We start from the raw sequence: 12930 nt of genomic DNA on the forward strand, positions 1-12930 counted from the left end.
CGTGAAATTTTTTTAAAGTAATTCACATGGAGGAGTTAAAGCAAATCTATTTGTTTATGACGGTTGTATGGAGACAGCCTCTTAAGTTAAACTGAATTATTAACAATTATTCCATGAGCGCGCGTTGGATATGAGATGGTAAATAGCCAACGAGGCGCGAAGCACCGAGTTGGCTATAACCAAAATCATATCCAACAAGCACGAATGGAATAATTGTTTTATTAAATTCTCACCGTTTGGATATTGCTGTTGAAGATTACTGAATTTTATTTTAAGTAAAAAATTCCTTCAAGTTAAAACGAACGGATGTTGAGGCAACTTCCGACCAAAGCGACAACGTAATGATCACATGACACGCGCAGCTCTTTCCGAACGGAGGTGAATGAAAAATCGAAAGCGAAGTAGATCGGACACAGCCGGACATTTCAAATTCAAGAAACGTTCAAGTGTACGAGTAACAACCTTTCTGAGACAAGCATTGAAATGCTTTTGAAGTTGCAGCTCACCGAGAAGCGTAATAGTTGTGCACATTTGAGCAAATGTTTTGCTGTGTGGTGCCGAGCGAAGGAAGGGATCAAGGACGGCTTTTTTTTATGTTGAACTGAATTCCTCGCAGACGTCTTAAAACACTTAAGGCAAGCCGAGTCCAAGTGTACGAGGTACAACCTCACTGAGACAAGCATTCAGTGCAAGTTTTTATACTTCAAGCTTATCAAGAAGCGTAAGAGCTGTGCACATTTGTACAAATGTTTTGCTGAGTGGTGCCGAGCGACGGAAACGAACATTATGGCCGCCGCTCGTACGGATTTCATAGATGAACTTTTGTAACTGGAGTCCTTGTAAACGCGTAGAAACAGAAAGGCAGGCATTAAGCTCTTCTTGAGAAATTTCTTCGATCGGTTTTAACCTCTTACCACCAGGATTTGCAAGCCATCCTGAAATTTTTGAAGGTAACCGGTTGTTATTGTTGTTGTTGTTGTTGTTGTTATGTGATCTAAATCGTAAAATCGTGCAATTTTTCTGATTTTAAAGGAAACTTCAGAGATACGTACCATCAAATAGTGTCATACCGAACTTTGTGGCTTTTATTGTTGTCATATTGAGATGGCATTGATTGTCTGGTATTTCTTTCTTCTCTCTTTTTTTTCTCCATTTTTCCGAAGAAACTTTCGCTTCCCGCCGAGGATACTTTTTAGCTCAGCGACACCTGGGGCAGTCATTTTCCATATAAGGTCAAACTACGGTATATGAGCTGATAACCGGGATTTAGTGAACCAATCAGAACGCTAGAAATGCAATATCCGAGGCTGAGAATTTAATAACACTAAATACACTGTGTTTTCTCTTCTATCTCTTGGTGATATACTGTTTCTTGCCGAAAATTCCCTATGTCCTCTTTAAGAAAACAGTATTTTCCTAAAAGAATGAGCCGTTTTTGTAACTTTAAACCTAACAATAAATTAATAAAATAACTCTCTGTGGTGAACTCACATCACCCAGGGTTCGGTTAAATTAAAGAAGGCTCGACGTGGGATATTTTTTATTCCATTGGCACTAAGCAATCTGAAAGAAAAATGTAATCATGAATTTTTACTTGACAATGGGTTTCACACGATGTGCGAACTTTCAGTGATCAAGATACCCACCGAAGTAGTTATAGCCTCTACTTTGTGCGATGTAAAAGGAGTATTTTAAAAGGGAATAAGAGGATTTGGTATCCGACAATATTGGAAGGAGTATTATGAGAGCTCGTCGCACAGGAAATTAGGATCGGTTTATTGATAACGTAAAAAAAAATTGAAAGCGTCAGAACCTACGTACGGTGCAGTTTGGGACGCACAATTGGCAATTCCCATTTTACAAGCGGTGAGTCAAGAATAAATAACATATATTTGAACTCGAACAGGACATTGAAGTTAACAGGACACAAAGTCAACAATGGATAACCGTACTTCAAGGACATATTTAAATCCCAGCATTCGTTGCTAATAACGTAACAACTACGCGGCATGTGAGTCACCCTTCACGTCACGAAAAACAGATTACACTCTTCCTATCACTTACTTGGGATTGCATAACCAACAAGAACATGCAGAATATCTGAATACGAAATGACGAGCACAGAACAAAACAAATATATTATATTTTGTTCTAATCAAAGTCTTGGGCCACAAATGAACATTTTATGTCGTCAAATACCTGGATACATCTCTTGGAAGACCAATATATAAGGCGCACTCCGTGGTAAGAGTCCCTATAAGGTCCTATTGACAAGGGCTTCATTGAAATTAATGAATAGATTTATTAACGTATTGACCAATTTTGTAAATGTAGGGAAATATTTTGCTTGGGTTTTTAATTCAAATCCGGAGTACATTCTCTCTTTCTGGCGTAAAACACGTTACTAGTACAGCCTCTTTTACTCATTTACACATTTTCGTTGTTTTTGCAAGAAACGAGCTATAGAACCCTTGTTTAGTGAACGAAAACCACGAAAACTTGTAAACGTAAGTTTATACGTACTTACAGATAAGTCAAGCCGTTATTACCAAAGGTTTTAGATGATATAACATTTATCTCGTTGTTCCGCAGCATTCTAGTGGTCAATAAAAAGAAAAAGAATAAGAGAAGTACACATCAATTAACATTTTAACCAAACATATATCGCGTTAACGAAATTATGTGGAATATGCTGGGTGCTGTGAAGGGTGCTGTTAAAATCCTTATGAAAGTCTTTGAGTCCTCCTTGAATGGGTAACCAATAGTGAAACGAAAATCTTAGAATATATTGATGGGGTTTAAACTCACAACCTCTGTGATGTACAAATATCGCTTGGACGGATTTACATGTGTCACGTATATAAGAAGTTATAAAATGATCTAACTCGCCACAAACATCTCGTTATTTCACTGGCAACATAGTATCACATAGTTTTCTAATCAGGCCAACACACAAAGTTTGATTATTTTTCATGAACAGCAACAAGACAAACTTCATAAGTATTGCGGCGAACGTACAAATATCCCAAACTTGAAATCGTAGAAAATGTATCCCCAGTCAAATTTTGAATTTTGTTGAAGCTTAGGTCGCTGTAAAAAAAAAAAAAAAAAAAAAAAAAAAAAAAAAAAAAGAGGCAAAACAAAAAATACATTAAAATGTGGACCAAGAAGCAAAGCTAGTCTTTTCTATCCCCTGAAAATGGAATCATAAAAACGTTGGACCTGGCATACTAACAGGTCTAAAAATATATCATTCTGACAGTGTCGATGTCTAGAAATTATGCCTCTTTAGCTTGGTAAAATAGAATTAAATTAGAACAAAACGGTTATCTATCTTTGTTATAAGCAAAAAAATTTCCTATAGCTAGGCCAAGTGAAGTGATAAGCCTAATATGAAAGTAACTGAGACTTTGTATTAGTCGGCTTACTCGTATTATAATAATGTATTTTACACCCTCTAAAGTCCGTCCACAGAAATGATGTCACTGAAGGCCTTAGGGGAGCAGGGATGGCGCAGTGGTAAGAGCACTCGCCTCCCACCAATGTTGCCCGGGTTCAGTTCACGGACTGGGCGTCATTCCAAAAATCAAACTTACCAAATCCCGGTTGGATCTGGATAGTGTGCCTACATCGTAAAGCGCATTTGATCCTCTCGTCGTGGAATTACGCGCTATACAAATTTACAAATTTTAATTTTATTCATGGTCTTTACCCTTTTCGTGTTTCTATTTTCATATTTTATACTCTCTAGATAGCTTTTGTGATTTCTGAGATTCTTAGTAAATCAAGAAATCCAATGAGACCGATCCAAGATGATATGACGTCATTACTTCCTTTTAGGAACCTCAAAAGAAACATCTTTGGGTGCATTATCTATCCTCCAAGTCTCCTTATCGTAGTTTCTATACTTTAGGAGTTACGGAGAGGGTGGTATCCGTTTCCCGGGCCCCAGGTGAAAAAAGGGGTAACATTATATAGCGGGTTGAAGATTACACCAAGTCGAAGTAACTGGTTAGGTGCTCAGTTCTCAAGATCATCCAGCTGTGGCAGACGTTTACTTTTATATGTTTTCGTTTTTTTTTTTTTTTGTGTTGTTTCTTCTTTTTTGTTTGTATCTAATATACTTTACCATAGGCATAAGAGATATTTAGAATCCCATTTACGGCAACGGGAAATGTGAGGTTGTACATAGATGAGAATAGTGAAGATCTTCCGGCCTAAAATGCAAAAGCAAACCTATTCAAAAATCTATTTAGCAAACCTATTCAACTTAAAGGAATCGTTACTAATACTATGGTCTAAGGATACTATGGTCTAAGGAAAATAGCAATACTAATATTATAAGATTCCTTTTACAGTATAAACTGCTGGACATTATGTGCTAAGTACACAATTTCTTAACATTTTACATACAGGGATGATAAAAAGTGCAGGTTGGCAAATATCCCGTCTGAAAGTGATGTTATAGAATTTGAAGAGAAGTCCCTATGAAAAGGTAATATAAAAGCATTAGTATAACGAGTCATTGAGTCTTCGGTATAAAAACCTATATATTTTGTGCCAAATTTGGCGCTTTCGTTACGTCCAGCTGGGCAAGTAATTCATGTTAAGGAACCATATAGTCACCCACATAACCCTAACCCTAACCCTAACTCTCCATATAGTCACCCAACCCTCCGTATAGTCACCTTACCTTAACAGGAAGTATATGCTTTCAGCTGATTAGTCTATCTCGTACCCAGATTCCTTACTCTTTTGCCAGTAGTTGGTCGCCTGGAGAAAAAACTCTGGGGTACTGAATTTTTTTCACTGCAGAAATTCTGCAGTGAAATGGCAGAGCCGCTTATAGGGTATCCAGTCCATCTTTTTTCTTGTCTGTCATGCCTTTTAGGTTATCAAACGCTCGCTAGAAGTCAGACCTTTTTTTACAGAGTATAGCAGTCAGAATTTTTACATACAGTACGCCTAAGTTCTCTGTTTGGTTGTGAAATACTCCGTCGGGTAGTGATGTTAAAGCGTTTGAAGATAAATCTCTTCAAAAATGCAAAACAAAAGCATTAGTAAAAACATCTTTTTGTTGCAGCCGTTGGTTTTGGTTAATTATGAAAGAGCCTGAATAAAAGAAAAAAATCTTCAATAAGAAAACAAAATAAGTTGTTTCAACATTCTATCAAGAATTTGCAAAAAAGAAGAGGAGGCTTACAGCAAATTAATTTACATGTTTTAGGACATGACCATATTTAGAGCTTGACTTCCTACCCTCCAATTACAGGTGATATACAACGTTTGGTATTATATTAATACTTCGAGGCGTGGTCAGAGTTGCGGTCATCTATTTACAATTAAAACTGCATTTGATAGGGAAAATAATATAATTGCGTTCATCGTCATCTTCATCATCATTACCATCTACCGTTTCCTGTATTTGTATGTATGTTGCAACCTATTCAGGATAGGCATGATGACATTGTCAACTAAAACTGTTGTTTGTATAGAACTAGAATAACATTTTACTTACAAAATACGCAGCTTAATAAGAGGAGAGAAAATAGCCGTAGTAAGGTTTTCAATCCTGTTTGAATGCAGATACCTGAAAACGCAGAAAACGTATAAAAGTCAAATAAAATAGTGGAAATTCATTTAGCTACCAAAGCTAGTGTAAAAAAAGTTATCATTGTCCTAACGAAAGTAAAACAGCCTGGAAAGAGTGTCTTCTGTTCTAAAGATTTTCAACAACATCTATGACTTGACCTTAAAGTGAACTTGACTGCGTTGCTCGAAAAGATCCTTAAGTGCTTAATTTAAGAGCAAAGAACCCAAACCTATATTTTTCATTTCTAAAGCTAATAAATTGAAGAAACGTTTGAAATATTATTTCTTTTATAAAACAAAAACTGTTCCATTGCGAGACGCTAAGTGCAATTGACGAATGTTTGCAAAACTTCCTTTCCGACTATTTAACTGACGGATGTTTAGCGGGTACTACAGGCCTCTTAAAACGCGTCAGGAAGTTTTCGATTTTTCTTTTCGTTTTGAAATAAAAGGTTCAAACATAAAAAAGAATTGCGGGTAGATAAGTCGTCAAATTTCAAATCTCTTATACTTTGAAAACTGTTTTATTTGGCAAACACTGGATGCTCCGTAGAGTCGGGCGAGTAATTCACGTTTATAAACCTTGCAAAATTTTTAACTTTAAGTCTCACAGTGAGTGCAGCTTTCTAAACAAGAAATTCAGATTTCTCGCGTTTGTCGACAATTATATAAGCTTTAAAAATGATAAATTGGCTTGTTTTCTAACCTGGAGCGCTTACGGATCTCTCACGCGGGCAACGTGATTTACGTTTTACTTACAGGAACATCAACTTTCTCTGGCTGGCAAATAATCCGTTTGGAAGTGAAGTAATAACATTTGAGGACAAATCCCTGAAGAAAAAAAAACAAAAACATAAACAAAAAACGTAATACCGAAGTATTTGTGTAACCCATCCTTAGCTACCTAATACTTGAACGTTACAAACTGCATCAGTTGAAACAAAAAGTTGCTTTACGCGAAAGTGGCGTACGGTACAGACAACGACGACAACAACCCCACAAAAGGATTTTGAAGTTCAATCAACTTAGTAATCAACTTAATTTCTTTCACTTTCAGACTAGCTTACTTCCTTCGGTCTCGCGGTTTGTATGTAACTCTTCTATTCTAGGAAATTACTTTTTTATAGTGCTTAACAAGTTGGAAAACAAAATGTAACTATATTGATGGACAACAAAAGATAAACCTAGTAATTTCAAGTCGGTTTTCAGAGGAAGCATGCTCGATCCCAGATTCCATTGACTGCTGATGTACTGAAGGCTTCAGGCTTAGAATAGAAGGAATCATCTTGAATTTCTTGTACTGTAACTTTGATCTGTGTCGAATGTTGTGTAAAGGTGGCTACTAAGAACATAATGTTCACTTAAAAGGAAAATGTGTTTAAAAACGAACTAGTATGGTATAAGACTAGATTCACTTTAGACTTACAAACCACGCAAATTACTAAGAGGCAGGAAAATAGCCGTAGTAAAGAATGCAATCTTATTTGATCGCAGATGACTGAAGAAGAAATGCACACAACAATAAAAACAAGTTAAGTTACTGTAAACATCTGGGAACATCTCTTGAAAGTGAAAGAGAATAAAAGACTGTATTAAATTCTTTCAATCTTAAGCTCACTACAATCTTCCAAGATACAAGACTCAGCAAGCCTCAATGCAAGTTTATATGCTTTTCGTACGGACGGTTAGAGCTTGGTAAAGTCAAGCAGAAGGTATAAAGAGGTAAAACAATCGCACTTGTTGTTGGTGTTGCTATTTTGTTGCTGTTTTTGTGCTGTTGTCGTCGTTTTTTTTTTTTCAGTTGCAAAAACTCCAAACTCATTTCTACCCGAATGTCCTTTTACTTACAGAAACTTTAGATTTTTCTGGTTGGCAAATAGTCCGTCAGGCAGTGAGGTCAAAGCATTTGAAGACAAATTTCTGTGAACATAAATATAATACTGAAGCACTGATGCAATAATACATTGACTACCACAACTTGTTGACTAGTGTGCTTCTCCTTATAAAGTAAAAAAATCAAGTATAAGGAGCAGTCAAGATGAAAAACACCAACCAGTGAACTGAACTACTTCCAGGGTACTGAAACCATTAACGGTAGCAACCTCCTTTGTAACTATTTGAAAACATGTAATTAAAGGGGAAGTATCTTGGGGTTTTTGATATCTTTTGTTAAAAATGATGAAATAAGCCCTTCAATCACTTGCCAAATAATTCTAGAATGACGAGAGGAACGAAATCAACCCAATTCTTGAAAGAAACAACTTGTGATCTGTTCTAGCCATTTTGGAAACAAAAATGCGGGAACTTGAAAAACATTAGCCTAACATTTTTCAAGTTTCAATCCAAACCGGCCTACTCTGTCTCTGGCCAGAGGCACTAATCGACAGTTTTATTGCACTGGGGTGAAAATTGTTAACAAACTTGACAATAATTTCGTTGTTTCTGCTGACAGTCAAACATTTTTGGGTTTTGAAATGACAGCAAATTTTCGTGATACTTCCCCTTTAAGAATGGGAAGGAGAATCGCTGAGAACATTTCTAAATTTTTCTGAAGGCGTAAAACTAAGAGGTTTACCAATTGTTATGTTAATATTAACAACAAGGGCGATGTTCACGAAACCCTCCTAAGTAAATATGTATCCTCACTGTTGTTTTTATAACAATAGTCTGTTATCATTAAGAAACAATACTTTAAGGATACATCTTTACTTATTGAGGGCTACCTGGATCTGGCCCCGGGATTTCAAAGAGCGAAAAGTTTAGATTAACATTAATATTTCATTGTTATAGAAATGTTTCTAAATTCTGTATTTTATTTCCTTACGCACAAAGTACAATAGCCGAACAATTGGTGGTTTTCACTACCGCCATGTTGGTTGCCAAAACAAAAAATAATTTGAGAATGATGTTTATTCAAGAAAGTGACGCAGGCATACTCGGAAAAAAGAAATTCGAGTGTTCCTATCAGGAGTCGAACCTAAGACCTTCCGATTACTAGTTCGGATGCCCTACCACTGAGCTACAGGAGACTCGTGGGAGCTAAGGCCATTAAACTAGGTTCATGGGACAGACATCCTGCATACTGCTAGGATTTGAATGTCGAACGTGTGGTATATGAAAAATAATTTGTTCACAAAGTTTGCATAAAAATGGAAGTTAACTCCCAGAGGAGAAAAATCTTATTGTTCCTGTCCACCAACATGGCCGCCATGACGTCACATGCAAACCATCAATTTAATACTTACGCAAGTTACATACATGAATAGTTTCATTATTTTATTTCGCCAATCCAACACTACGTTAATACACGTTGTAATTGGAGACAATTTCTAAGTATATGTAAGGGTGAAATTATTAATTGCATACATATATAACAACTACTTGAAATCGTCCGTTCGTTGAATAATTTGCGATGATTGAGGATAGTACGTGGCCAAGCTATAATGACCAAAATTCCATTAAAAGACTATCAGAATGCATAAAAACTATCCAAGGATATTTAAATTTGAAAACGTCTGGCGGACGTTTTCAAATCTCGCTGTTGTAACGCATCAAAAATCGCTGGTTGTACTATATTTTGGTTCAACCTTTCGTCTTAGTATCACTATTAATATTTCTTTAAATTAGCGATTGAGAAATTAATTAACACAGTGTTCAAAGTTTAAATTTAGTGAATTTTGGCCAAAAATCATACCTCCTATCGATCTCCCATGATACTGCCCCTTTAAATTACTTCTATACTATTTATATTACTTCTATATTACTCATAATTATATTACTCCTATAATATACATGTAGATATAAGAAGAAGGCATTTACAATATTTACATTTTCTCTTCTTTTTATAGTTAATATACAGCCTATACAGCCGATATATAGCCTTCCACCTTCCACTCTCAAGACGGTATTTATACTCAACCTTTTGAACAAATTTTTTCAAGGAGATGGATTTCTCATTTAGCTTATTTGAATGTAAGTAATGACGCATAAAAAGGATAGTATAATTAAATTTTCGCGTTATTTTCTTATCGTGAGAGTTGCTAAATACCCCAAACAATATTTCTTCAGTTTTTGGGGTAATTCGACACGCGTGGGTTGAATTGAACCATAGGAGAACATTACTTACAAATGTCTTCGTGAAAGTGCATTCAATAAATGTGTGTTCGATGGAGTCACTTTGTCCGCAGTACAGACATTCTTCATCGTGTGGAACGATGAAATATGCTATGACCTCTAATGAACGCAATGTTTCAAGTTACTCTCTGAAACAACTTTTGTTACTTGGCGAAATTGAATGCCCGATTTATTTTTAATAAATGGAGAGCCCAAATTGTTGTCCATTGATGTTATATAGGGTAACTTGTCATTAATTAAAAATGTACCTTTAAATGCAAATGTAATTTAATTTTTAATCGTAAGGCTAAAGAAAGTGAATGTGAACAGTGTAACTTGGTTTCACAGTTTAATTTGTTTTCACTTACAGTCTTGTCAGGCTTATCAGACCATTAAACACATCGTTTGGTAGCAGACAAATAGCGTTTGAGGGAAGATGCCTGCGAAACGTAAGGTTAAATTTTCTTTTAGATAGTCGCTTATTAAGCATATTAGAATATTGTTGCTACTATTTTTGTTGTCTTGGCTGAGTGTGCGGACCAACTTTAAAAATGAACTCCATTTCATTAAAAGGAAGAATTACATGAGCCACTTTCGAAAACATTAGTATTTTTATTTTCTTTTAAAGTAAAGTACCAATTAAAGTAAAGTACCAATTTTTTTTTGTGCAAGTAGATTCTCCCATCTTGTAAATAACGGCCACAAAAGCAATCGTTCTTGTTACGGTATTGCTTTCTCTCATTTCTCTCAAACATCCACCATCACTCAAAAGGCCTTGCGCATCGCGGGTGTTGTTTTAGAGTTCCGATCAAGTAATATTTTTTTAAAAAAATTAATTTACTCTGAAGCCTTATCAGGATTATAGGTTCACAAGCTTGTAGGATTTTTTTCTTCCATTTCAGGTCATTGTTCCCTTGAATTATTTTGTAATTGCCCTGGCAAAATGCGACATTTTTCTTTTTCACTACCTCGTTGGTCGCAGCTAAGTGGCATGGACTCGCAGAGGACAAAGTCGTGTACTTGGATCGAAGACATTTTCTCTCAGGGACTCTTTGCGTAGTTTTTATCCTGAAGCAAAGAAACAGGAGTCTTTGATGCATCCTTGCATGCATCTGTTGTAGAGATGTTCCTTACTTCTACTGATATCTATTTTTCACCAGTTCGATTTGATTTACAGTTTACAATAACGTTACTTACAGTTCTCTTAAACGTGAAAGTGTATAAAAGACGCCCGCGGATAGGTTCTGAATATTGTTAATTTCCAGATACCTAAAGGAAAAAAACGTAAAATAGTTTATTTCATGATGGTCCTGGTCCCTGTTCCAGACGCCGCTCCACTCGCGGCAACTTGGGAAGGACGGCTGGTTCAGAAAGCGAACTTTCTGCCGCACCTTACACTGAGACGCAAGATCAGAAACTCGGTCAAACATGTGGCTTGTCTGGTTAAGTGATCACTAAATAGCAAAACATTAAGTGAAACTTAATTTTATAGGTGATTTTATATGACTTTTGCAATAATTTTAGTCTTAATTAACCCTATCTAGACCGGAGGCGTCGACTTCGAACCTAAATAACTTTTTCAATATTTGAGCAAACGACCTGAAACTTCAGCACTTCTTCAGAAATTTATTTGGGAAAAATTTGATGTCTGTTAATGCTGGTTGACGATGATATTACCATGGCAACCAATTTGTGAATTCATTAAAAAAAGGACTCTCTCTTTATAAGGAAGAAAATGACCTTCCTTAGCGTAACTTTTGTGTTTTTGGCCCATGTCAGTGGAAGTTACCGTTGTGGAAGTCAAAGGAGATATCTTGGAACGTACTATCTATCCTCATAGTCTCATTGCCATAGCTTTTATAGTTGGAAGTTACGGAGAGTGCAGAATACTGCCCCCCCCCCCCTCCCCCCTCTCTCGCCGGCAAAAAATAAAAAGAGCCCGGTCTTGATAGGGTTAAATCTAAATCTTGTGTCAGGATGGAAACAGCAGGTAAAAGAGGCTTATGCCAAACTAATTCCCTCTCAATAAGTAACAAATCCTAGCTTATTGAAAGCCAAACGAGAAGAGGATCCACCCACAACCGGAATTGAAAAACTTTGCTGATAGTTCTCCTCCATTACCCCAATATGGTCTGCCTTTTCATACGGAGGAATAAGCTGTTAACGACGGTGCGTCCTAATAAAAACGTTTTTCAGCGCGGTTTACGGCTGTTACATGACAGGAGATCTTGGGCTGTTGGAATCCAAACACAACATTAGGGAGAAGCATGCATCCATACTTTGTAATACCTAGCTATCGAGATACAGTCGAACCTCTCCTTACGGACACCTCTATAATACGGACACCTCTCTATTAGGGACAGTTCACTTTTTCCCTGAGAGACCGAAATCCACATAAAGCCTACTTCTCTAAAACGGACACCTCTATAATGCGGACACTTATTCCTGTCCCCTTGGTGTCCGTAATAAAGAGGTTCAACTGTAGTTTTTAGAGTGAAGCTGTTACCCGTTGATACCCATAATTTTTCCATTGGTCATAAACCGTGCAAAAATACCTTTAGACAGCGTTGTTTTTGGGATCATTATACGATGTGCATATGCTAGGTGAATGAAGACAATGAAAACATGCCAAATTTCTAACAGCGATCATTAGTTTTCACTTACAGTGCCTTCAGGTTAATCAGGCCTTGAAATGTGTCTTCGGGTAGTAGAACAAGACTATTATTGGACAAAGCTCTGCGAAACATAGTAACATAGTTTTTCTTAGACATTTATTAATGAAATGTTTCAACAGAATTTATAAGGTTATTTGGTCAGCGAAAAAAGATTCATGTGCTGACTTTTCGGATGTAAGTTATCTTCCCATAACTAACAGGTGTCCCGACGTTGTTGAAATGTAGCTTCAGTTTTTTACATTGTCCTGCTCAGGTGAGTAACAAACTCGTCGCGTACGTCTAGTCAAGGTTTATACAGTCTTTGCTTTGCGAGAAGTAGTATTATGATTGGTCGATTAGTCTAGCAAAATGGGTTGCTTTGCTCTCAACCGTAGCCTGTAGTTTGTTGCTGTTGTCATAAGTAACTAAGAAGGCCTGTTTTATGTCGTTCTCTGTCTTTAGAACTTTGAAGTCGCGTTATTTTTAGTAGAGTGAGTTTAGTTCGATGCTGTTCGGCCGTTATTAGCTCGTTTGTACGGGCAATAGTCAGTGTGGGGCAAGTAAGTTAGTA

General features: G+C 36.6%; 1 protein-coding gene across 1 annotated transcript in view; it reads right to left on the reverse strand.

Annotated features, from left to right (window-relative positions):
* The window catches only part of LOC146481295 (uncharacterized), a 54530-nt gene that overhangs the window by 12113 nt on the left and 29487 nt on the right, over nucleotides 1-12930 (reverse strand). The window contains exons 8-19 of the mRNA XM_085108891.1: nucleotides 12370-12441; nucleotides 10903-10974; nucleotides 10074-10145; nucleotides 7441-7512; nucleotides 7019-7090; nucleotides 6352-6423; nucleotides 5519-5590; nucleotides 4959-5033; nucleotides 4414-4485; nucleotides 3019-3090; nucleotides 2528-2596; nucleotides 1492-1563 (exon numbers count right to left, since the gene is read on the reverse strand). Coding sequence (XP_084965017.1) covers nucleotides 1492-1563; nucleotides 2528-2596; nucleotides 3019-3090; nucleotides 4414-4485; nucleotides 4959-5033; nucleotides 5519-5590; nucleotides 6352-6423; nucleotides 7019-7090; nucleotides 7441-7512; nucleotides 10074-10145; nucleotides 10903-10974; nucleotides 12370-12441 — 864 coding nt within the window. The remainder of the gene's footprint in view (nucleotides 1-1491; nucleotides 1564-2527; nucleotides 2597-3018; nucleotides 3091-4413; nucleotides 4486-4958; nucleotides 5034-5518; nucleotides 5591-6351; nucleotides 6424-7018; nucleotides 7091-7440; nucleotides 7513-10073; nucleotides 10146-10902; nucleotides 10975-12369; nucleotides 12442-12930) is intronic.

Source organism: Pavona decussata, unplaced genomic scaffold (genome assembly GCF_977016875.1).
Source record: "Pavona decussata unplaced genomic scaffold, jaPavDecu1.1 SCAFFOLD_51, whole genome shotgun sequence".
In the NCBI taxonomy this organism is placed as follows: domain Eukaryota; kingdom Metazoa; phylum Cnidaria; class Anthozoa; order Scleractinia; family Agariciidae; genus Pavona; species Pavona decussata.